Source organism: Bos taurus, chromosome 13 (assembly GCF_002263795.3).
Source record: "Bos taurus isolate L1 Dominette 01449 registration number 42190680 breed Hereford chromosome 13, ARS-UCD2.0, whole genome shotgun sequence".
NCBI lineage: Eukaryota > Metazoa > Chordata > Mammalia > Artiodactyla > Bovidae > Bos > Bos taurus.
Window position 1 is genome coordinate 73,782,449 of NC_037340.1, and position 21,878 is coordinate 73,804,326.

The 21,878-nt window shown below is 44.9% G+C and overlaps 1 protein-coding gene across 1 annotated transcript; it reads left to right on the top strand.

Moving 5' to 3' along the window:
• The first annotated feature begins 3,934 nt into the window (after positions 1 to 3,934).
• On the top strand, positions 3,935 to 14,678 carry LOC100196900 (uncharacterized). Its single transcript, NM_001143748.1, is given in 4 exon segments — positions 3,935 to 4,028; positions 4,687 to 4,842; positions 13,485 to 13,665; positions 14,127 to 14,678. Coding segments are annotated over 2 exon segments (342 nt in total). The 5' UTR covers positions 3,935 to 4,028; positions 4,687 to 4,842; positions 13,485 to 13,548; the 3' UTR covers positions 14,352 to 14,678.
• Positions 14,679 to 21,878: the final 7,200 nt, after the last annotated feature.

A 21,878-nucleotide genomic window follows, 5' to 3' on the forward strand; every position in this document is an offset into this window, starting at 1 on the left:
CAGTCCATGGGGTCGCAAAGAGTCAGACACAACTGAGAGACTGAATTGATTCCATTTCTCATCATGGAAGGGACTGGGGAGCAGGGATGGGTTGGGTGCTGCTAACTATCTCTGGATTTTTTGGATAGTTGGGCAGTTTTAACTCAGGGATGTTTCTTAACTCTCAAAAGGAATCATTATATGTTTGCTGCCTGCCTGCCAAGTCGCTTCAGTCGTGTCCGACCCTGTGCGACCCCATGGACTGCAGCCTACCAGGCTTCTCTGTCCATGGGATTCTCCAGGCAAGAACACTGGAGTGGGTCATTATGTGTTTAGACAATACAATATTGTAATTAGCCTCCAATTAAAATAAATAAATTTATATTAAAAAAAAATCCCATCTCATTCTACCAGACCAGGGATCCCGTTTCTGAGACTGTTCTTGGTCACTGCCTTATTCCTGAACTGCAGTGTAGTGGAATCAAAACATCAGTTTTTGACTGTTGTCCTGATTCATGGAACAGCTTCTGGAAGCTCTTGAAATTTACTTTTATATGGCAATGAGATGACTATAAGAGAAGTCTGTACATAGCTTCAGGATCACACTGAAATCAGTTGATTATAAGTTTAGACTATTCAACTCTGCCGACCTCTGGGGAGAGGGAAAGGCGCTGAGATGGAATTCAGTCACTAGTGACTGATAATTCAATTTCAGGACCCAGTGAAACCTCAATGCTGCTGCTGCTGCTAAGTCGCTTCAGTCGTGTCCAACTCTATGCGACCCCATAGACGGCAGCCCACCAGGCTCCCCCGTCCCTGGGATTCTCCAGGCAAGAACACTGGAGTGGGTTGCCATTTCCTTCTCCAATGAATGAAAGTGAAAGTGAAGTCGCTCAGTAGTGTCTTGACTCTTAGCGACCCCATGGACTGCAGCCCACCAGGCTCCTCCGTCCATGGGATTTTCCAGGCAAGAGTACTGGAGTGGGGTGCCATCGCCAACAAAAGCCCCTAAATACTGGGGTTTTGGAGAGCTTCCGGGGAAGTGAACACATCGAGGTGCTGTAAGGGTGGCATTTCCTGAGAGGGGATGGTACTCTGTACCCCGAAAAGCCCCTCACTCTACACATCTCCTCCATTGTTAGTCGCTCAGCTGTGTCTCACTCTTTGAGACCCCTTGGTCTGTCCATGGAATTCTCTAGGCAAGAATACTGGAGTGGATTGCCATTCCCTTCTCCAGGGGATCTTCCCAATCCAGGCTTTGAATCCAGGTCTCTTGCATTGGCAGGGGGATTCTTTACAGTCTGAGCTACTAGGGAAGCCCTCATTCTATCTGTGATCAGCGTTTCCTAAACGTGTTAATGGATGAATCAATGTCTCCTCAACATCTTCCCATAAATGCTCTCCAGGCACCTTGGACTCAACTTTGACCAAACTGAACTCATCCTCCCTTCCCTGGGACTTGCTTTTCCGCCCTTCTCCCATGAAGCTGTCTGTGCATGTCTTGGTCTCTGGCTGTAGCTCCGTTAGGCAGAGCAGAAGCTCTGCTCAGCTGTTCCAGGACTTTCTGATTAACGATGTAGAAATAACATCAGTCTTTGACAGACAAATATTTTTACTAGGAGAATGATTGTTACAGGGTAGAATAGAACCCCTGACTACATGCTGGGTCTGTTTCTTTTACTTTCACCCTTGTTTCTCATTGCTTCTGTTCACTAAAAGGATACTGTCTGTACATAATGGCCTGCCTTGGGGAACCCTGCCCCTCTGTCTGAACGTTAAACCAAAGTGCCTTTGTCTGGGGCACTGAACACCTGACCCTGTCCACCTATGAATAGCCTCAAGAAAAAAGTAATGAACACATTCCCTCCCTGAGGCTGGTCATTCCAGGAGATACTTGTAAGACTTACGGTCTTTTTACTTTACTTCCTTACCACCTCCCATTCTCTTTTGTAATAAAGATCCTGGCATCCAGATGCCATAAGATGGTTAATTTGAGACAATAGCCTGCCGTCTTCTTCTTGGTCTGCCCGATTTCTCCACACCTCATCTTCTGATTTATTGACCTGTTGTGCAGCGAATAGAGCGAGCTTAGACTTGGTAACAAAGACGGCAATGGCAGCCCACTCCAGTACTCTTGCCTGGAAAATCCCATGGGCGGAGGAGCCTGGTAGGCTGCAGTCTATGGGGTCATGAAGAGTTCGGACACAACTGAGCGACTTCACTTTCACTTTTCACTTTCATGCATTGGAGAAGGAAATGGCAACCCACTCCAGTGTTCTTGCCTGGAGAATCCCGGGGACATGGGAGCCTGGTGGGCTGCCATCTATGGGGTCGCATAGAGTCGAACAAGACTGAAGTGACAGCAGCAGCAGCAGCAGACTTGGTAACAATATCTTGGTAGAAATGGATATCTTGGCCATAAAATGTGTAAATAAACTCTTTCTATGATGATAGGTAATCCCTTCCCGGAACCTGCATGGTAGACGTCACCTGTTTCCACACGGGAAAATTGCAGATTAGTGAGTGGCCCTCAGTCACTTAGTAGTGAGTGGTAAGTTCAAGTCAAGATATTATTCTGTCAAAATCCACTGGATAGAGTGCCTGACATCTGCAAGAACCGTTTAAATGCAGATATTGGGTAATAGTTTCTGGACGCACGGCCCCACACTCATCACTCTCCTGTTCCTAAGCCTCATCTCAGCCACTGAAGCCCAGAGGTGAGTGGCCCTGGGTTTTTCCCAGACACCAAATTCTTGGTGTTCCTACCAACACCAGCCAATTCTCCGACACCAACTGGCCATCTCCCAGTCAGTTCCATTCTGACAAAATCTCCAGAGTTAGAGCAGACCTCACAGGTGGAAGATGAGGTCCCACAAGACTGCCCCACTTCAAAGGCCGGCCACCAACCCTCCCTGTCCTCTCAGCTCATCTCCCTGCTCTGAGCCCGCCTGACATTTGTCTGGGCATGTTCTTGGAGCTTCTAGACAGTGAGCCTGGCTTCCTTCTCCTTGACCCTGAAAGTGGAGCATGGTGTGTGAGTGTGTGTGTGTGTGTGTAATTGCCTAGAAGATTGGGCTCTATCTTTGTTTTATTTTTACTGTGGTCTTGTTTTTACTGCTGATCAGCAGTTTGGTGTTGGGTGATGCCTTCACCTCTCTGTGCTTCATTTTTTCTGCCTCCGTGATAGGTGGCAAGGTGGAAATATCCCCTAGAGAGGAGAGATTTGATGTGAGCATTAAAGGGGATAAAGTTTTCCACAAAGGGAATTGTGTAACATCTTGGCACTGGTCGCTGTTAGTGTGTATGTGTGTGTCAGTGGGAAGATGCTTGTCTGTGTGTGGATGAGTAAGCGTGTATGGGAGAGCCTTGTTGCACACAGCTATAATGGGGAATGAATAGATGGGAGGAGTGGAGGGGGAGGGTGTGTAAACCCTCACCTGTGCACCACACTTCATTCCTTACAAAGCAGCAGAGTGCATGGCGCACAGACTGGATGCAGCCAGTTTCTTGGGTTCAAATCCTGTCTACCCAGTATGACCTTAGTCAAATGACGAATTTCTTATTGCCTCAAATTTCTCATCTGTATTGTTAGAAAATATGAAGATTTCCTCACCCTCTCTTTTAGGATTATCCTGAGGATTAGATGAGATAATGTACATCAAATGCTTAGAATAATGACTGCACACAGAAGGAGCTAAATGTTAACTGCTGTCATTACTCATTATAGTTATTATTACAAAGGACTTTGACTTTTCTGGGAGAAGGAATGTCTGTCTGTTGCCTCCATTGCTTCCACAGCAACCTCATGATGAGGGCATGACTCTTCTGACACCTGAAGACACGGGGCTCTGGGAGATTTCTGGCCCCAGGTCACAAAGTAAGAAGGAGGCAGAGCCAGGATTCAGACTGAGGTGCTCTGATTGCAAAACCACTGAGGAGAGAGTAGAGAGAAGAGATGGCTGCAGGCAGTCTTCCAAGCCCCCAACAAATCCACTCCAGCCTGTCCTGAGGTCCACTCAGACAGACAGATTTCCTGTGGCTAAAACCAGGTGAGGAATGGCAGGTGGTCATGCTGCAGAGACATGTTCGGCTCCCTGCTTCCCCTCTGCCCCCTCCCCTTACTCCTTTCTGTCCCCAGAAAATGAGGGTCTTTGCCCCCGCGCCAGGCCCCCTAGGAGAACATTGCCTTCCCCCAGCTCAGCTACTGCCTGGGCCTCTGCAGGTAAACTGCAATTTCCATCTGCTTGAGATGTTACCACAATGGTTGCAGGAAGGTGCCTTTGTCACAGCTGCCTCCTGAGGTAGGTGAGGTGGGAGGGCGGGGGAAGGGCATTGATGCCCAGATGAGATAACACCTGCAGCAGGCTGAAATGGAGGACTGGAGCTCACACGCTGCTGATCGCTTATCTGTCCTTTGATTGGCTCTCATCCACTCACAGACATCCATCAATGCCAGGCACTGCTCTAGGTGCTGGGGTGCTTCTTGAGTGACCATATTGGACACAGTTCCACCTGTCTGATCACAATCCTTGTTTCCATGAGAGCCACAGGTATCATCATGTCTGAGAAGTGCTGTTGTTGGGCATTTGGCCCCTGCACGCAGAAATGGGAACCCTGGTTAGGTGGGGAGATTAAGCAATAAACAGGACTGACCCAACTCCTCCCCTTGCCCACTTCCCTTCCTCATCACCTGATCCCACCCCTCAGCCAGGATATAGAAAGCCCAGTCCATCCCCAGCATCCTCAGGAGCCCTCCTGAAGGCCACGAAGATGAGCCGGCTCTGCCTCTCTGCAGCCCTTCTCCTTCTCCTGGGCACCCTGATGACCAGCACCCCAGTGGTGATACCAGCTGCAAGGACAATGGTAAGTCCTGGCTCACCTCTCCTCTACAGATTGGGAGTGGGATGATGAGGGGAGTCCATGAAAGGGGCTGGGGAACAGGGGTAGGGTGGACACTGCCAACCCTCTCCAGATTTCTCCTGAGAAATTGGGCAGTTTTAACTCCAGGGACGTTTGCTGACTCTCAGAAAGAAATCATCATGTTTCCAGCATAAAAAAAAGTTTCCTGCCCAACTATATGACATCAGGGACCTGATCTCTGAGACTCTCTGTTCCTAGTCTCTGCCTTGTCCTCAAATCTCACTGTAGTGTAATGAAAAGATCAGTACTTGATCCTTGTTCTGGTTCCTGGTGCAGACATCCTGTTTGGGATTGACTGTCTTTTGTAAGGTAATGTGATGAGTCAAAGAAAGGGACCCAGAGTAGTTTCAGGATGGGGCTTGTCTCCAAAAAAATCTCATCAGGTGATCAGAGAATTAGAACTCTAAGCCCCTAGTACTTCTGGGGAGAGGGGAGGGGAGGTACTGAGACTGAGTTCAATCACCAATGATCAATGATTCAATCAATTTGCCTACCTATTGAAGCCTCAGTACAATTGCCTAACACCGCAATTCAAGTGAACTGACTTGTGGGATGCCCGGTAGGCATTTCAGAACTGGTTGGTATAGGTAGGGACAGCAAGTATTTGCTGTCAGGGACATAACCCAGACTTGCTCTTGCCTGTGATTGGGTGACTGTGGCTCAGGAGCCAGGGGTGTAATTAGTGTGGGTCTGTGCTCCCAGCAGTGATTATCAATTATCTACTTTATAAGAATTCCTCAGCAGAATCAGGTCCTCTATCAAATGGGATGTGACATGATTATATTATAGTGACTTTAGTAGTTACATGCTGTGTGTCCCGGGGCAAGTCATCTCTGGTTTCCTCACTTGAATGGGGGGCGGGGTTACCTGTTACACAGGTTCTTTTAAGGGATGACCAGTCATGAATATTGAGAGTTTAATCACATTTCATGGGCTTTCCAAGTAGTGTGAGTGGTAAAGAACCCACCTGCCAATCCAGGAAACATTAGAGATGTGGGTTTGATCCCTGGGTTAGGAAGATCCCTTGGAGGAGGGTACAGCAACCCACTCCAGTATTCTTGTCTGGAGAAACCTATGGACAGAGGAGCCTGCCAGGCTACAGTCCATGGGTTTGTCAAGAGTCGGACATGACTGAAGCGACTTAGCACGCACAATTACATTTCATAACCAGTGAGGTACATTTTCCATCAACATGTCTTCATCTGGAAGATCTGGAAGACTTACTCTGCCTACCTTTCCCTTCCCTGCTCCAAATATCTTGGTATCAAATAATGATTATTTCTATATCATTAAAATTAATTAGAAAGGCAGGGGTGGAGGCAGGCAGCTGAGTTTCTGCTCTGCCTGAGACAACTGCAGGGAGAGCCAGGTTCGCTCGTGGGGCCAAGGCTATTTTTTCCAGACTGGAGCAATGTTAGTCAAAACTCAAGGCCCTTCCTTTTGTCCCCTATGTCTATTATTTTATTATCTTCTCAAGATATAGAATGTTAGTGCTGGATTCATAGTTATGTTGACTTGCCTCATCATCAAACAGCGATTGAATGATATCCATTCTATTCAACAGCTGTGTTCTTGGCTTGAACATGGAGTGGGAAGTTGATTCCTTTAACAAATACCTCTTAAGTCCCTAAAAGCATTGTTCTTGATGTAGGGAAACAGCTGTACACAAAATAGCAAAATAACTTCCCTTCTTGAAAGTGAAAGTTGCTCAGTCATGTCAGACTATTTGTAACCCCATGGACTATACAGTCCATGGAATTCTCCAGGCCAGAATACTGGAGTGGGTACCTTTTCCCTTCTCCAGGGCATCTTCCCAACCCAGGTCTCCTGCATTGCAGGCAGATTCTTTACCAGCTAAGCCACAAGGGAAGCCCAACTTGCCTCCTTGGAGGGAGACAGATCATAGAGAAAGGGAAAAGTCCTCTGCCAGGTGGCAATGAGTGATGTGAAGAAAAAGAGTGAAGGGGATAAAGGAGGCTGTACTAATTCTATAGAGGGTCAGGGAAACCCTCTGTTATAAGGAGGCAGAGGCTGCCAAAAATGAGCTTGGTGTGTTTGCGCAGCAGCCAGGACCAGGGTGACTGGAGCTGGGGGTGAGGGGAGGGGAGTGGAAGGGGATGAGGCAGAGAGGCCACAGGGACAGGTCGTGAGGAGCCTTGTAGGACTTTATAAGAATCCAAATTTGACTCTGAGAGAGCTGAGGAGTCACTGAGGGATTGGTCATGGGAGTCATGCAATAGGACTCAAGTTTTAAGAGGATCCCTGAGGCTGCAGAGCAGAGAGTGCCTCTAGGAGATGAAGGGCAGAGACAGGTCTGGGGAGCAAGACGCTGTAGTGGCCCAGGTGAACAGTGATGGAGCAGGTACCTGTATTGTTTGCTGGGTCCATCTCAGTTCTCTCGAAGGACATGAATGACTTGCTCTGTTGAGGGTTTGATGGAGGCTTCATTACCTAGTCATGATGCATTGAATCATTAGCCATTGGAGATTGTTCAACAGACAGCTCCTCTCCCCTCCCTAAGCTGGGCCGGGGGAGGTCAAGGAGGAGGGGAGCAATGAAAGTTCAACCCTCTCTTTGGTCAGGCAGTACCCAATCCTGGGTCACCTAGGGGTTCTCCAGTAGTTACTCCCCTTCCCATAACAAAAGACAGCTTTAGAATTTCAGGGTTTTAGGAGCTCTTTGCCAGGAATGGCACAAAGAACAAATATTTCTTTATCATAAACTGCAATGTCAATATTCCATTATTCCAGTCTCTAGGAGGTGATCCCTGTTAATACACTGGTTTATTTTCTTCCATGATTTCGCAGCATGATTCCTTCACACCTTCTTCTTCTTTTTTTGGTTACTTCTGCATTGTTTCTTTCCATTTATTTTTTCTTTTTAATTTATTTATTTTTTAGTTGAAGGATAATTGCTGTGCATAATTTTGTTGTTTTCTGTCAAACCTCAACATGAATCAGCCATAGGGATACAAATATCCCCTCCCTCTTGAACCTCCATCCCATTTTCCTCCCCATCCCACCCCTCTGGGTTGAATCAGAGCCCCTGTTTGAGTTTCCTGAGCCATAGAGCAAATTCCCGTTGGCTATCTATTTTACATATGGTAATGTAAGTTTCCATGTTACTCTTTCCGTACATCTCACCCTCTCCTCCCCTCTCCCCGTGTCCATAAGTCTAGTCTCTATGTCTGTTTCTCCACTGCTGCCCTGCAAATAAATTCTTCAGTACCATTTTTATAGATTCCATATATATGTGTCAGTACATGATATTTATCTTTCTCTTTTTGACTTACTTCACTCTGTATAATAGGCTTTAGGTTCATCTCCCTCATTAGAACAGACTCAAATGCATTCCTTTTTATGGCTGAATAATATTCCATTGTGTATATGTACCACAACTTCTTCATCCACGCATCTGTCAATGGACATCTAGGTTGCTTCCATGTTCTAGCTACTGTAAATAGTGCTGCAATGAGCAATGGGATACATGCGTCTTTTCCAGTTTTGGTTTTCTCAGAATATATGCCTAGGAGTGGGATTGCTGGGTCATATGGTGGTTTTATTCTTAGTTTTTTAAGGAATCTGGATATTGTCTTCTGTAGTGGCTATATCAATTTACATCCTCACCAATAGTGCAAGAGCATTCCCTTTTCTCCACATTTCCTCCAGCATTTATTGTTTGTAGACTTTTTGATGATGGCCATTCTGACTGGTGCCTTCACACCTTCTTTTTTGGCTGCACACACAGAGATGTACAAGTACAAATACATGACACATACATGCTTTTGTGAGTGTGTGTGTGTATGTGTGTGATTTTAGTTCCCCAATCAGGGATTAAACCTGTGCCCCCCTAACCAGGGGGCCATCAGGAAAGCCCCTTCACACATTTTTTTTTTAACAGTGGAAACTTTCAACCTTTCACTTAAGTACAGAGAATAGTATTATAAAATCCATTTATTCATCATTCAGCTTAAACAGTTACTGACATGAGGAGAATATTATTGATGTAGGTCCTCTTATTTTTCATGAATTGTTTTGAAGCTAATCTGAGGCATCATGCCCATCGATCCATATATACTTCATGAAGGAGATATAATTTTTTACAGATTACCATATCACGGTCACGACACAACATTAACAGTAACGTGAATGGCCTTTTAATTCTTTACCACCCACGCCCCACCACTGTACTGCAGACAAGCTGATTGTTGCAGTTGACCTTGTATTCAAGCTATAATGAGTATCTGCATAATGGACCCGGGGCCCGTGCCATCCTTGCAGTCCTGCAGCCTCACTTCGGCCTGGAGCCTCCATACAGGGGTCCCTGCAAGAGTGTGAACGTCAGGTACTTCTTCAACGCCAGCTCCACGTTCTGGGAGCCCTTTGTATATGGTGGGTGTGACGCCAAAGAGAACAACCTCCTGAGGGCAGCGGACCTCAGGAGGACCTGCGGTGGCTCTCTTGGCCACTGAGGTAAGACAGGGGCAGGCAGGGGGAGGGAAGGGCTGGGGTAAGGGCTCGGGGGCGCACACAGAACCTCAGAACCTCACAGTGACTTTTTCCCTCGCCGCCACCCAGGAGAAGTGGCTGCAGTGTCTGGTGAAACCGTATACTGGGCACGACTTCCAGGGGCCAGCTTGGCAGAGGGTCACTGCTACAAACCCCATCATGATAATCTGAGCCTACTCACATGCTCCCCTTTCTCGGATAGGAACACTGAGTCAGCACCTCATGGAGCAGGTCTGCAGTGCTAGGCTTTTCCAGCTAGGCTTGGAAAACTCACTTTCTTCTTGTTGGTCACCCCGGTCCTAGGGATTGCTCATCTCTGGGGTGGTCGAGGACATGTCGGGATGAACGGTGTCCAGGTCTGGGGCTTCAGAATTGTCAATCAGCAAGTTCCTTTCTTTTTTGCAGAGAACCTGTGAACTGTGCTCTGCTGAGATGCTGACGTCCAAGGAGGACCCACACAGGGCTGGGTTCTGGCTGCTTCTGAAGCAATTCGGCCTTCTCCTCTTCCTTCTCAACCCTGCCCTCCTCAGCAGAAATCCATCTCTTTGCTTCCTCCCATAGCTCTACTTGCTTTGGTTCTGTCTCCTCCAGCAGCTCTAAGGACCAGGAGAGCTAGTCTTCATTGTGTGCCTAGCACTTAGCATAGTTCCTGGCACGAAGCAGGCAGTCCATCAATATCTGAGGCACGAAAGAGAAATGCTGATGAGATAGAAGCAAGTATCTACTCCTACCCCTCATCCTCACTGCATCCTTACCTTCACCCTCCTCCCCACCATAACTTTCCTTCTTGTGGGTGTTGGGATACTTTTGGGAATTTTCAGTTCAGTTGCTCAGTTGTGTCTGACTCTTTGCTATCCATAAGACTGCAGCATGCCAGGCTTCCCTGTACATCACCAACTCCTGGAATTTACTCAAACTCATGTCCATTGAGTTGGTGATGCCATCCAACCATCTCTTCCTCTGTCATCCCCTTCTTCTCCTGCCCCCAATCCCTCCCAGCATCAAGATCTTTTCCAATGAGTCAGTTCTTCACATTAGGTGGCCAAAGTATTGGAGTTTCAGCTTCAGCATCAGTCCTTCCAATGAATATCCAGGACTGATTTCCTTTAGGATGAACTGGTTAGATCTCCTTGCTGTCCAAGGGATTCTCAAGAGTCTTCTCCAACACCACAGTTCAAAAGCATCGCTTCTTTGGCACTCAGCTTTCTTTATAGTCCAACTCTCACATTCATATGTGACTACTTGAAAAATCATAGCTTTCACTAAATGGACCTTTGTTGGCAAAGTAATGTCTCTATTACTTTGACTATTTTTTACTATTTTAATATGCTGTCTAGGTTGGTCATAGCTTTTCTTTCAAGGAGCAAATGTCTCTTAACTTCATGGCTGCAGTCATCATCTGCAGTGATTTTGGAGGCCCCAAAAATAAAGTCTGTCACTTTTTCCATACCTATTTGCCATGAAGTGATGGGACCAGATGCCATGATCTTCATTTTCTGAATGTTGAGCTTTAAGCCAGTTTTTCACTCTCCTCTTTCACTTTCATCAAGAGGTTCTTTAGTTCTTCTTCATTTTCTGCCATAAGGGTGGTGTGATCTGCGTATCTGAGGTTATTGATATTTCTCCCGGCAATCTTGATTCCAGTTTGTACTTCATCCAGCCGAGCATTTCACATGATGTACTCTGCATATAAGTTAAATAAGCAGGGTGACAATATATAGCCTTGACTTATTCCTTTCCCAATTTGGAACCAGTCTGTTGTTCCATGTCCAGTTCTAACTGTTGCTTCTTGACCTGCATACAGATTTCTAAAGAGGCAGGTGAGGTGCTGTGGTATTCCCATCTCTTTCAGAATTTTCCAGTCTGTTGTGATCCACACAGTCAAAGGATTTGGCATAGTCAATAAAGCAGAAATAGATGTTTTTCTGGAGCTCTCTTGATTTTTTGATGATCCAACAGATGTTAGCAATTTGATCTCTGGTTTCTCTGCCTTTTTAAAATCCAACTTGAACATCTGGAAGTTCACAGTTCATGTACTGTTGAAGTCTATGATTTTGAGCATTACTTTGCTAGCATGTGAGATGAGTGCAATTGTGTGGTAGTTTGAACATTCTTTTGTATTACCTTTCTTTTGTATTGGAATGAAAACTGACCTTTTCCAGTCCTGCGGCCACTGCTGAGTTTTCCAAATTTGCTGGCATATTGAGTGCAGCACTTTAACAGCATCACCATTTAGGATTTGAAATAGCTCAACTAGAATTCCATCACCTCCACTAGCTTTGTTCATAGTGATGCTTCCTAAGGCCCACTTGACTTCACACTCCAGAATGTCTGGCTCTAGGTGAGTGATCACCCCATTATTGTAATCTGGGTCATGAAGATCTTTTTTGTACAGTTCTTCTGTATATTCTTGCCACCTCTTCTTAATATCTTCTGCTTCTGTCAGGTTAATACCATTTCTGTCCTTTATTGTGCCCATCTTTGCATGAAATGTTCCCTTGGTATCTCTAATTTTCTTGAAGAGACCTCTAGTCTTTCCCATTCTATTGTTTTCCTCTATTTCTTTGCATTGATCACTGAGGAAGGCTTTCTTATCTCTCTTTGCTATTCTTTGAAACCCTGCATTCAAATGATTATAGCTTTCCTTTTCTCCTTTGCCTTTAGCTTCTCTTCTTTTCTCAGCTATTTGTAAGGTCTCCTCAGACAACCATTTTGCCTTTTTGCATTTCTTTTTCTTGGGGATGGTCTTGATCACTGCCTCCTGTATAATATCACAAACCTCTGTCCATATTTCTTCAGGTACTCTATCAGATCTAATCCCTTTAATCTATTTGCATTTATTGTGTTTATTTAATCCCTTAATCTATTTGCATTTATTAAATCCCTGCAAAACAGTGTTCTCAGTAGCCAAAATATGGCAAAAATCTCGCCTTCTTTGAGGGAGACAGATAATAGCAAAGAAGGGCAGAAACCCTATGGTAAGTTATGAGTTTTTTTAAGGTAGAGAGTGATGGGGAGAAAGGATGTTGTGCTCTTTCTGTAAGGGTCAGAGAAACTCTTTGTGATAAGAGGAGGTTTGAGTAGAGGCTTTGGTCCAAGTGCCTGGTGTGTTTGAATAGCAGCCAGGATCATGGCTGTTGAAGCTGAGTGAGTGGAATGGAGGGGAGTGGAAGGGAATGAGGCAGAGAGGCCATGGTAATAAGTTATGCTTGTGAGACTTTATGAGTCAGAATTTGACTCAGAACGATGGGGATTCATGAGGATTTGGTAAAGGGAGCCATGGGATACAACTGGGATCTTCGAGACTGGAGTTCAGAGACTGCCCTCTAGAGGGCGAAGGAGAGAGACAGACGTCCAGTGAGCAGGCTGCTGTGGTCCAGGTGAGTCGTGATGGAGCCTGACCCTATGTTGTTTTCTGGATCGATGTCAGTTCTTTGGAGACATGAATGTCTTCTCTTTGAGGTTTTTATGGAAGTGTCTTTACCCACTAACGATGCATTCAATCATTAGCTATTGGTGATTGTTCAATCTACAGAGTCAAAAGGTTTCATTAGCAAGATGAAAATTTTATTGTGCTGTGTACTTTTATTTTTTAAATATCTCACTATTGGGATTTTACCAGAAAAAAAATATGTATATGAAAGAAGTACCAAGGTTTAGGAACTCTTCCAGGAAAAGGATGAAAAACAAATACAGTATTTCTTATTATAAATCACAGTATCAATATAGTGTACCCAGCTGAATAACTACTGACACGTGGTGAATGTTTTTCACCTGTGTCGTATTGTGTGTTTTTAGGCAGAGTGTTTTGAAACTAATCAAAGGAATCATACCAATTAATCTTAAAATACTTCGTGAAGGAGATGTAAATTTGTACACGATTGCCATATCATGGTCACAACTAGCAGTATGAAAATAAGGTCCCAGGAGGCAGATTGTCAAGTGGCTTTTCAATTTGACCAGCCCCACCACCCTAACATTTTCTATGCAAACCAACTGGTGGTTTCAGTTGTTGACCTTGTAGACCGAGCTGTGATGACCATCCTCGTATCTGACCCACTGCCTCTGCCATTCCAGAGGCTTCTCGGGTGGTCTTCTGTCACGAGTCCCTGCAAGGACTGGAAGATTGGGTATTTCTGAAATGCCAAGACCGGACACTGGAGACCTTTATATATGGTGGCTGTTTGGGGAATCAGAACAACTTCCACACATCACAGGACTGTGTGAAGTCCCGCTGACATGTGTCCGGGTCCCAGAGGTGAGGGAAACGACAGGGCAGTTTGAGGGGAAGGGCTGGGGAAGCAGGTGGAGCTCAGGGCACCACACACCATTCACACCTACATGGTGTCTTTCCTCCTTGCTGTGTCCCAGGAGAAGTGGCTCAATTGTCCTGTGAAACCACACACTGAGCGTGTCCTTCAGGGGCCAGCCTGGCAGAAGGTTATCTGCTGGACTGTCCATCATGATAACTGGAGCCTTCTCACATGCTCCCCCTTTCTAAGATGGGAACACTGAGTCAGCTACTCTAGGAAGCCTGTCTGTAGTGCTTCTGTGCACCCAGCCTAGGCTTGGAAAACTCACTTCCTTCTTGTTGGTCATCCCGGCCCCAGGAAGACTGCACATGCACATTTCTGGGAAAGTTTAGGATCCGTCACGATGACGGGTGTCCAGGTCTGGGGCTTCAGTGGTGTCCATCAACAAGTTCCATTCTTTTGGCAGAGGACGTGTGATCTGTGCTCTCTCCGACAAGGATCCATGCAGAGCTGGACTGTGGCTGCTTCTGAAACAGTCAGTCTCCTCCAAGTCGAACGAACTCAAGGCTACACTCCTCAGCAGAACTTTGCCTCTTTCCTTCAACCTGTGGGACTATATACCTTGGTTCTTTCTCATTCACTTTGCTCCAAGCTCCATGAGAGCAAGTCTTCACTTTATCCTAGCCCTTAGCACAGTTCTGGCACAAAGAAGACTGTTCATAATTATTTGAGTGAGGAAGGAAGGGATGAATGCAGGAACACATCATTCAAACCTGAGAACTGTAGAGCCTACGGTTTTTGCCAGGATTTTTGTCTTTACCCCCATTCTCACTCCATCCTCACCTCATCCCCCTCCCCACCGTCACTTCTCTCCCTGTGGATGGCCAGGGTAGAATCTCTGGTATCTGGTTCTTGGCGTAAGTGTTGGGATAGACCTTTTCAGAAAAGAAGCCACCATCCCCCACAATGATGTTGCATTTTCTTTTCTGTATTTTCAAACTAACATATTTTAATAAATTCATATGCAAATTAAACTAACTGGAGTGGAGTCTGGTTGTTTGCAACCACAAACCGTAACCAACAGGTTCCATGGAAATGGTGGTCCTTCTCACTGTTCTGCAGAGCAGCGCGCACCTCCCCCGTTTTCTTGTCCTCAGGCGAGACCCTGCCAGGTACAGAAAGGCAATCCATCATAGCACCATGCACACTACACAAAAACTCAGGAGACAGACAAATCTACATGAAGGCTTTCATTCTTCACTTCTTGGGCTAGGTCACATTTGGGTGCAAGGTGTCCTCCTGGACTCTCAGAAGGAGTAAAGACATGAGGCTCAGTTGTCCACTTTTCTGAGGACTCCCTCTCCTTAGGGCATGCCTGGGGATGGGGATTCTTACTTCAGGTAAAGAAAGGTAAGTACCTTTTTTGTGTCCCAGGCTCTGCCCTAGCATTTTGCCTGCATTATTGTTTTCATCATCCTAGGAATCCTTCAAAGGAGGAAATGGAGGCAGGGAGATGGCTCTTAGCTGCTGTATTTGCTTCCTAACATTGGAAGTCTCCACTGCCCCAAGCAGAGGGACTTTGATGATGCTTTTCTGCTCCTGCCTCTGGGAAGATGTAGGATGGAGACAACTTTGGAGGTCAGAGAGTATCTGTTTCATGACAGATGAGTAAAGTGAGGCCTGGGGACCACAGCAAGCACATATTTCAATAGACAAGAGCACTGATGATGCCGGTACTGGTACTCACTTCCTTGTAGACTTGGGCAAATTTCTCAACATCTCAGAGCATTAATTTCTTTAGTTATAAAGTAAGGACAATGCTTCTGCTTGTTAATGTTTCTAGCCAGAGACCACTAGAACCACTTCTATTCCTAGTTGAACTAGTTGGGTTTATTATTCACAGCAGGAAGGAACAGGAGTCATCTTGGAAAGCAATATGATCTCTCATTAAGAGAATGTTAGAACTTACAGGATGTGGGCTTGTGTTAGGTGATTTTGGGGAGAGTTCCCGGAAGCTAGCTCTGCTCTGGATGGATGGTGTTAGGAACAGGGCAGTTCTCTGATTGGGTATCTTAATCTTAAGAAGGGAAGACTAGATGGAGTTTAGAGTTGTACTTGGTAAGTCAGCATCTGTCATTCACATGGAGCAGGAGAGGGGGACTTTTGGTCATTTTTGGTGGCTTTTATAATTTAGCCATTTGTGTTTAAACATGAGTGTAGAGTACCCTATTTTTGTCACGACATATCATGATCACAGAATACCCTTATTTGATGTTGATGTTTTGTGAAATATTTACATTCAGCAGGAGAACTAAAGGCCAGCGGTGGTGCCAGGGCTGCTCCTGGAATCAGAGGTTGCGTTTCTCTTTCTCTGTGAAACTCAGAGCATTATGATGAGAAGAGGATATGATGATATTTGTAAAATGCTTTGCACAAGTGTTGAAACTAAGCCCTCAATGAAAGACTGGTCTGATAACATTGCTGCTAAGTCACTTCAGTTGTGTCCGACTCTGTGTGACCCCATAGACGGCAGCCCACCAGGCTCCTGTCCCTGGGATTCTTCAGGCAACAATACTGGAGTGGGTTGCCATTTTCTTCTCCAGTGCATGAAAGTGAAAGTGAAGTCGCTCAGTCGTGTCTGACTCTTAGCAACCCCATGGACTGTAGCCTACCAGGCTCCTCCGTCCATGGGATTTCCCAGGCAAGAGTACTGGAGTGGGGTGCCATTGCCTTCTCCATGGATAACATTAATCGGAGCAAATAAAGTACAAATTATTACTAATAATTTGTTTAATTAATTAATATGTAATAATTAAAAATACTATTATTTATAACAGTTTAATGTTACAGATTCATTACTAATTAGAAGAGTTTGGCTTTCAGTAGGTTTGGATGTTGCTGTGTGATCTTGGGCAAGTCCTTTCACCTCTCTGAGCCAAAGTTTCTTTTTTTGCAAAATAAGGTGCTGGTATCTGTTTTAAGAAAAACAAGGACTCTGCTCTTTTGAGAGTTACATTGATTTTGGTGTAAAGTTCTTCGAACTCCTCAGACCAACACACTTTTAAAAGAACACGGAGTATTAGTTTCCTTCGTTCCCAGTTTTTTAAATGTGTGGTCCAATGCATTTTAAAAAGGGACAAATAAGCATTTTTGGGGGGATGTCATGTTTCATATCCCCTTCAGAAAGTTCCCCACGATCCAAAGTGTCACTGTTTCCTGAAATGGTCCCTTTCTTCCTCAGAGGTAACCTAAAGCACCTTTCCTTCCGTGACAGGCCTCACTCAGTTTGAGTCCCTTGTCCACTCCACGCTGCTCTTTATTTGATCTGCTGGTGTCTCAAAAATGTAGGTGGGTTTGGGGATTTCTCTTGGTTCTCTTTGGGATCAAGTCACCTGTTCCTTGGGGCTTTCAAGGTGGCTCAGTTGTAATGAATCCGTGTGCCAATGCACAAGATGCAGGAGATTAGGGTCAATTCCTGGGTCGGGAAGATCCCCTGGAGAAGAAAATGACAACCCACTCCAGTATTCTTGCCTAGAGAATCCCATGGACAGAGGAGCCTGGAGGGCTATAGTCTATAGGGGTGGCAGAGTCCGACACGACTGAACACGAACACCCCAACCTGTTCCTCAGCCGTCAGAAACCGCTCTATACGGCCCTCTGGTGGCCGCCTGAGGAAGTGCGATCTCCGCCTGAAGCTGCGCACACTTCCTCCCTGTTCGGCCAGAGCATTGAAGTCTTTTGGTAGCTGCCTTTAAAGTTTGTAGTTGTTGTTGTGTTCGGCCGGAGCATTGAAGTCTTTTGGTAGCTGTCTTTAAAGTTTGTAGTTGTTGTTGCTAGCTTCTGGCTTGGGGGCTGTCTGTGTGCCAGAAGAAAGCTGTGAACTGCAGTGCACGAGGCTGAAGGTTCAGTTGGCAGCTGGGTTGCTGTTGTTGAGTCGCTCAGTCGTGTCGGACTCTTTGCGACCCCATGGAGTGCAGCCAGGTTTCCCTGTCCATCACCAGCTCCCGGAGCTTGCTCAAACTCATATCCATAGAGTCGGGGATGTCATCCAACCATCTCTTCCTCTGTCGTCTGCCGGGGACCAGGCCCGGCTGATCCAGGGTATTCGAAGGAGAGACGGCGTAGGCGAGGATCAGGAAACAATTGCTTAATTAAACGTTAATTAAGGATATAAAGAGTAATAGAATGAGGATAGCTCAGTAAAATTCAGTGAAGAAAAGAGGCTGAAATAAGGATAGCTCAGTGAAGAAATTCAGTGGAGAAAAGAGGCTGAATAATTCAGCCAGAAGGTAAGAGAAAGAACGACATGGTGAGACCAAGTTTCGGTGAACAAGGCCCGCACTTTATTTTTCAAAGTAGTTTTTATACCTTAAGTTATGCATAGAGGATAATGGGGGAAGGGGTAGAGTCTTGTAGCAAACCAGGCTTTCTTCCTGCAAACTTATCATATGCAAAAGCTTAGGTGATTTGCATCATCTTCTGGCCCGGAGGCCTGTTAACATTTTAAGACCTTTTCTTCAGAAAACTTATTTTTCTCTAAAGGTGATTGGTCAGGAGCCACCCTCCAAAAGCATTAGATAAAGTTGCATTCCTACAGGGCAAAGGTGTGGTGGGCTATAACAAGAAAAAGAATTAACTCAAGGGTCCCAGGTTACAAACATTAAAGCTACTACTTACACCAATTATATTAATCAATACACTGCCAGGGACACAGCAGGTAAGGGATATGGAGACTTAGCAGCAAACATTGGCCCAACAAGTGAAAATCCCTTCACCAATACAATTTCTAATCAATCTTTTAACTATTCAAAAGAATCTGTGTTTACACAGTTTAGAACATCTCCTGCCTCTTACAGTTGGGAGGCTCTGAACAATCACATGTGGCCGGAAAAACCTATTCAGGCAGGCTAGAGGATTTCCAAAGGAGTTTGTAAGTTAAACACTGTCACACCCAGGAATTATTAACTGGAGCTGTAAGCTAACTCTTTTTTCAGAGAGGTAGTGGGGGACAGCCCCCCGTAAAGTCAGAGGTGTAGGTGAAAGCACAAAGCAGAAAGTAGGCAGACTCTGGTTTTGGGGGTATATGCTCGAGAATTTCCAGGGGGACTCCTGAAGCTCGATCCCGCCTTTGCGTATGCCGAGCCTCCTTCCTCATGACCTTTGTCATGGGCGGAGTTCCTCACGCTGGCTACCGGCAGTGATAGAATTCCAGTTGAGCTATTCCAGATCCTGAAAAGTGCTGCACTCAATATGCAATATGCACTCAATATGCAATATGCCGGCTCCCGGCAGTCGTCCTCTTTTCCTCCTGCCTTCAGTCTTTCCCAGCATCAGGGTCTTTTCCAGTGAGTTGGCTCTTTGCATCAAATGGCCAAAGTATTGGAACTTCAGCTTTAGCATCAGTCCTTCAATGAATATTCAGGGTTGATTTCCTTTAGGATTGACTGGTTTGATCTCCTTGCTGTCCAAGGGCCTCTCAAGAATCCTCTCCAACACCACAGTATGAAAGCGTCAATTTGTTGGCACCCAGCCTTCTTTACGGTCCAACTCTCACATCCATACATGACTACTGGAAAAACCATAGCTTTCACTAGCCGGACCTTTGTTGGCAAAGTAATGTCTCTGCTTTTTAATGTGCTGTCTAGGTTTGTCGTAGTTTTTCTTCCAAGGAGCAAGTGTTTTTTAATTTCATGGCTGCAGTCATCATCTGCAGTGATTTTGAAGCCCAAGAAAATAAAGTCTGTCACTGTTTCCATTGTTTCCCCATCTATTTGCCATGAAGTGATGGGACTGGATGCGATGATCTTCGTTTTCTGAATGTTGAGTTTTAAACCAACTTTTTCACTCTCCTCTTTCACTTTTATCAAGAGGCTCCTTAGTTCCTCTTCACTTTCTGCCATAAGTGTGGTGTCATCTGCATATCTGAGGTATTGATATTTCTTCCAACAATCTTGATTCCAGCTTGAGCTCCATCCAGCCCAGCATTTCTCATGATGAACTCTGCATATAAGTTAAATAAGCAGGGTGACAATATACAGCCTTGACGTATTCCTTTCCCAATTCAGAACCAGTCTGTTGTTCCATGTCTGGTTCTAACTGTTGCTTCCTGACCTCCATATAGGTTTCGCAGGAGGCAGGTCAGGTGGTCTGGCATTCCCATCTCTTTAAGAATTTTCCACAGTTTGTTGTCATCCACATAGTCAAAGGGTTTAGCGTAGTCAATGGAGCAGAAGTAAATGTTTCTCTGGAATTCTCTTACTTTTTCTATGATCCAGTGATCCCTGGTTTCTCTGCCTTTCTAAATCCAGCTTGAACATCTGGAAGTTCTCGGTTCATGTACTGTTGAAGCCTGGCTTGAAGGATTTTGAGCATTAGCTTGCTAGTATGTGAAATGAATGAAGTTGGCCGCAAAGTTTGAATGTTCTTTGGTATTGCCCTTCTTTGGGACTGGAATGAAAACTGACCTTTTCCAGTCCTATGGCCACTGCTGAAATTTGGAATTTTCCAAATTTGTGGAACATATTGAGTGCAACACTTTAACAGCATCATCTTTTAGGATTTGAAAAAGCTCACCTGGAATTCCATTACCTCCACTAGCTTTGTTCGTAGTGATGCTTCCTAAGGGCCAGTACTGACTTCACGCTCCAGGATGTCTGGCTCTAGGTGAGTGATCACACTATCATGATTATCTGGTCATTAATATCTTTTTTTGTATAGTTCTTCTGTGTATTCTTGCCACCTCTTCTTAATATCTTCTGCTTGTGTTAGGTCCATACCATTTCTGTCCTTTATTGTACCCATCGTTGCATGAAATATTTCCTTGGTATCTCTAACTTAATACTGAAATAAATTAATAATTATTGATAAAAGTTAAAGAACTTTTATATTTGCAGTATTACTATTACTCTTATCTATCTAACATTCATTAAAAGGTTACTCTGTCAGTACTTGGACAGACCAAGCATTTAACAAATACAACTCTTTAATTCTCATCATGACTCTATGAGATTGATAGAGAAAAAGAAAAGCAACTTCTGAGTTCCAAGACCTGAGCTGGTACACAATGGTCCTTCTGTTTTTCTGCTCAACATAAACATTTTACAGAACTTCAACATCAAATGAGGCCATTCTGTGTTTGTGAAAGATCTAGAAAAAAATAGTACACTGGATAATCATATTTGAGCATTGACAAAAGGAGCTAAATTACAGAAAGCACCAATATGATCAAAGCACCTTCCTATCTTGAATGACTGCTACTTCTTGACCAAGTACTGCTCTCAGAGCCTCGATCAAGCCTTCCCTTCTTAGATTTAAGATTATGATACTCAGTCAGAGAACTACCCCACTTCTTCACAGCCTTCATCCAGAGCAAAGACAGCTTCCTGAAACCCTCCACCAAATCACCTAATACCACCCACATCCTATAAATTCTTTCTAACATTTTCTTAATAAGACAGCATATTGTTTTCCAAGATGATTCCCATTCCTTGCTCTAGTGAGCAATAAACCCAATGAGTTCAACTAGGAATGGAAGTTCATCTAGGAACAGGGGTGTTTCTACTGGTCTCTGGCTAGAAGTATTAACAAGTAAGATTGTTATCCTTATTTTATAACTGAATAAAGGAAAACTCAGAGATGCTGAGAAATTTGTCCAAGACTCTGAGGAAGTGAGTAACAGCACCAGCACCATCTGTGTTCTCATTTATTTCATTACGGTGCTTGCTGTGGTCCCCATGCCTCACTTTACTGATCCATCGTGAAACAGATACTTTGTTTTCCCAAGGTGCCTCCATTCTACATCTTAGAGGCAGAGCTGGAAAAACATCGTCAAAGTGGATCTACTTGGGAGGCTGGGAAGTTGCTGTGTTAGGAAATGAATGCAGCAGCCAAGTGTCATCTCCATGCCTCCATTTCCTCCCTTGAAGGATTCTTAGGAAGATTATAGAAAAATGCAGGGAAAATGCTAACACAGAGCCTGAGGCACTAAAAGGTAGTTGTCTTTCTGTAACTGAACTAAGAAGCCGCCTCCCCACATGCGACATCAGGGAATCGGATTTCTTAGAAAAGTGGACAACTGAGCCTCATGCCCATTCTCCTTCTGCGAGTTCAGGAGGACAACCTGCTCCCAAACTTGACTGAACTTAGAAGCATGAAATAAAAGCTGTCATGTTGAGGTGTGTGTCTAGCACGCTTCTGTGTAGCTTGGTGTGGCTACTAA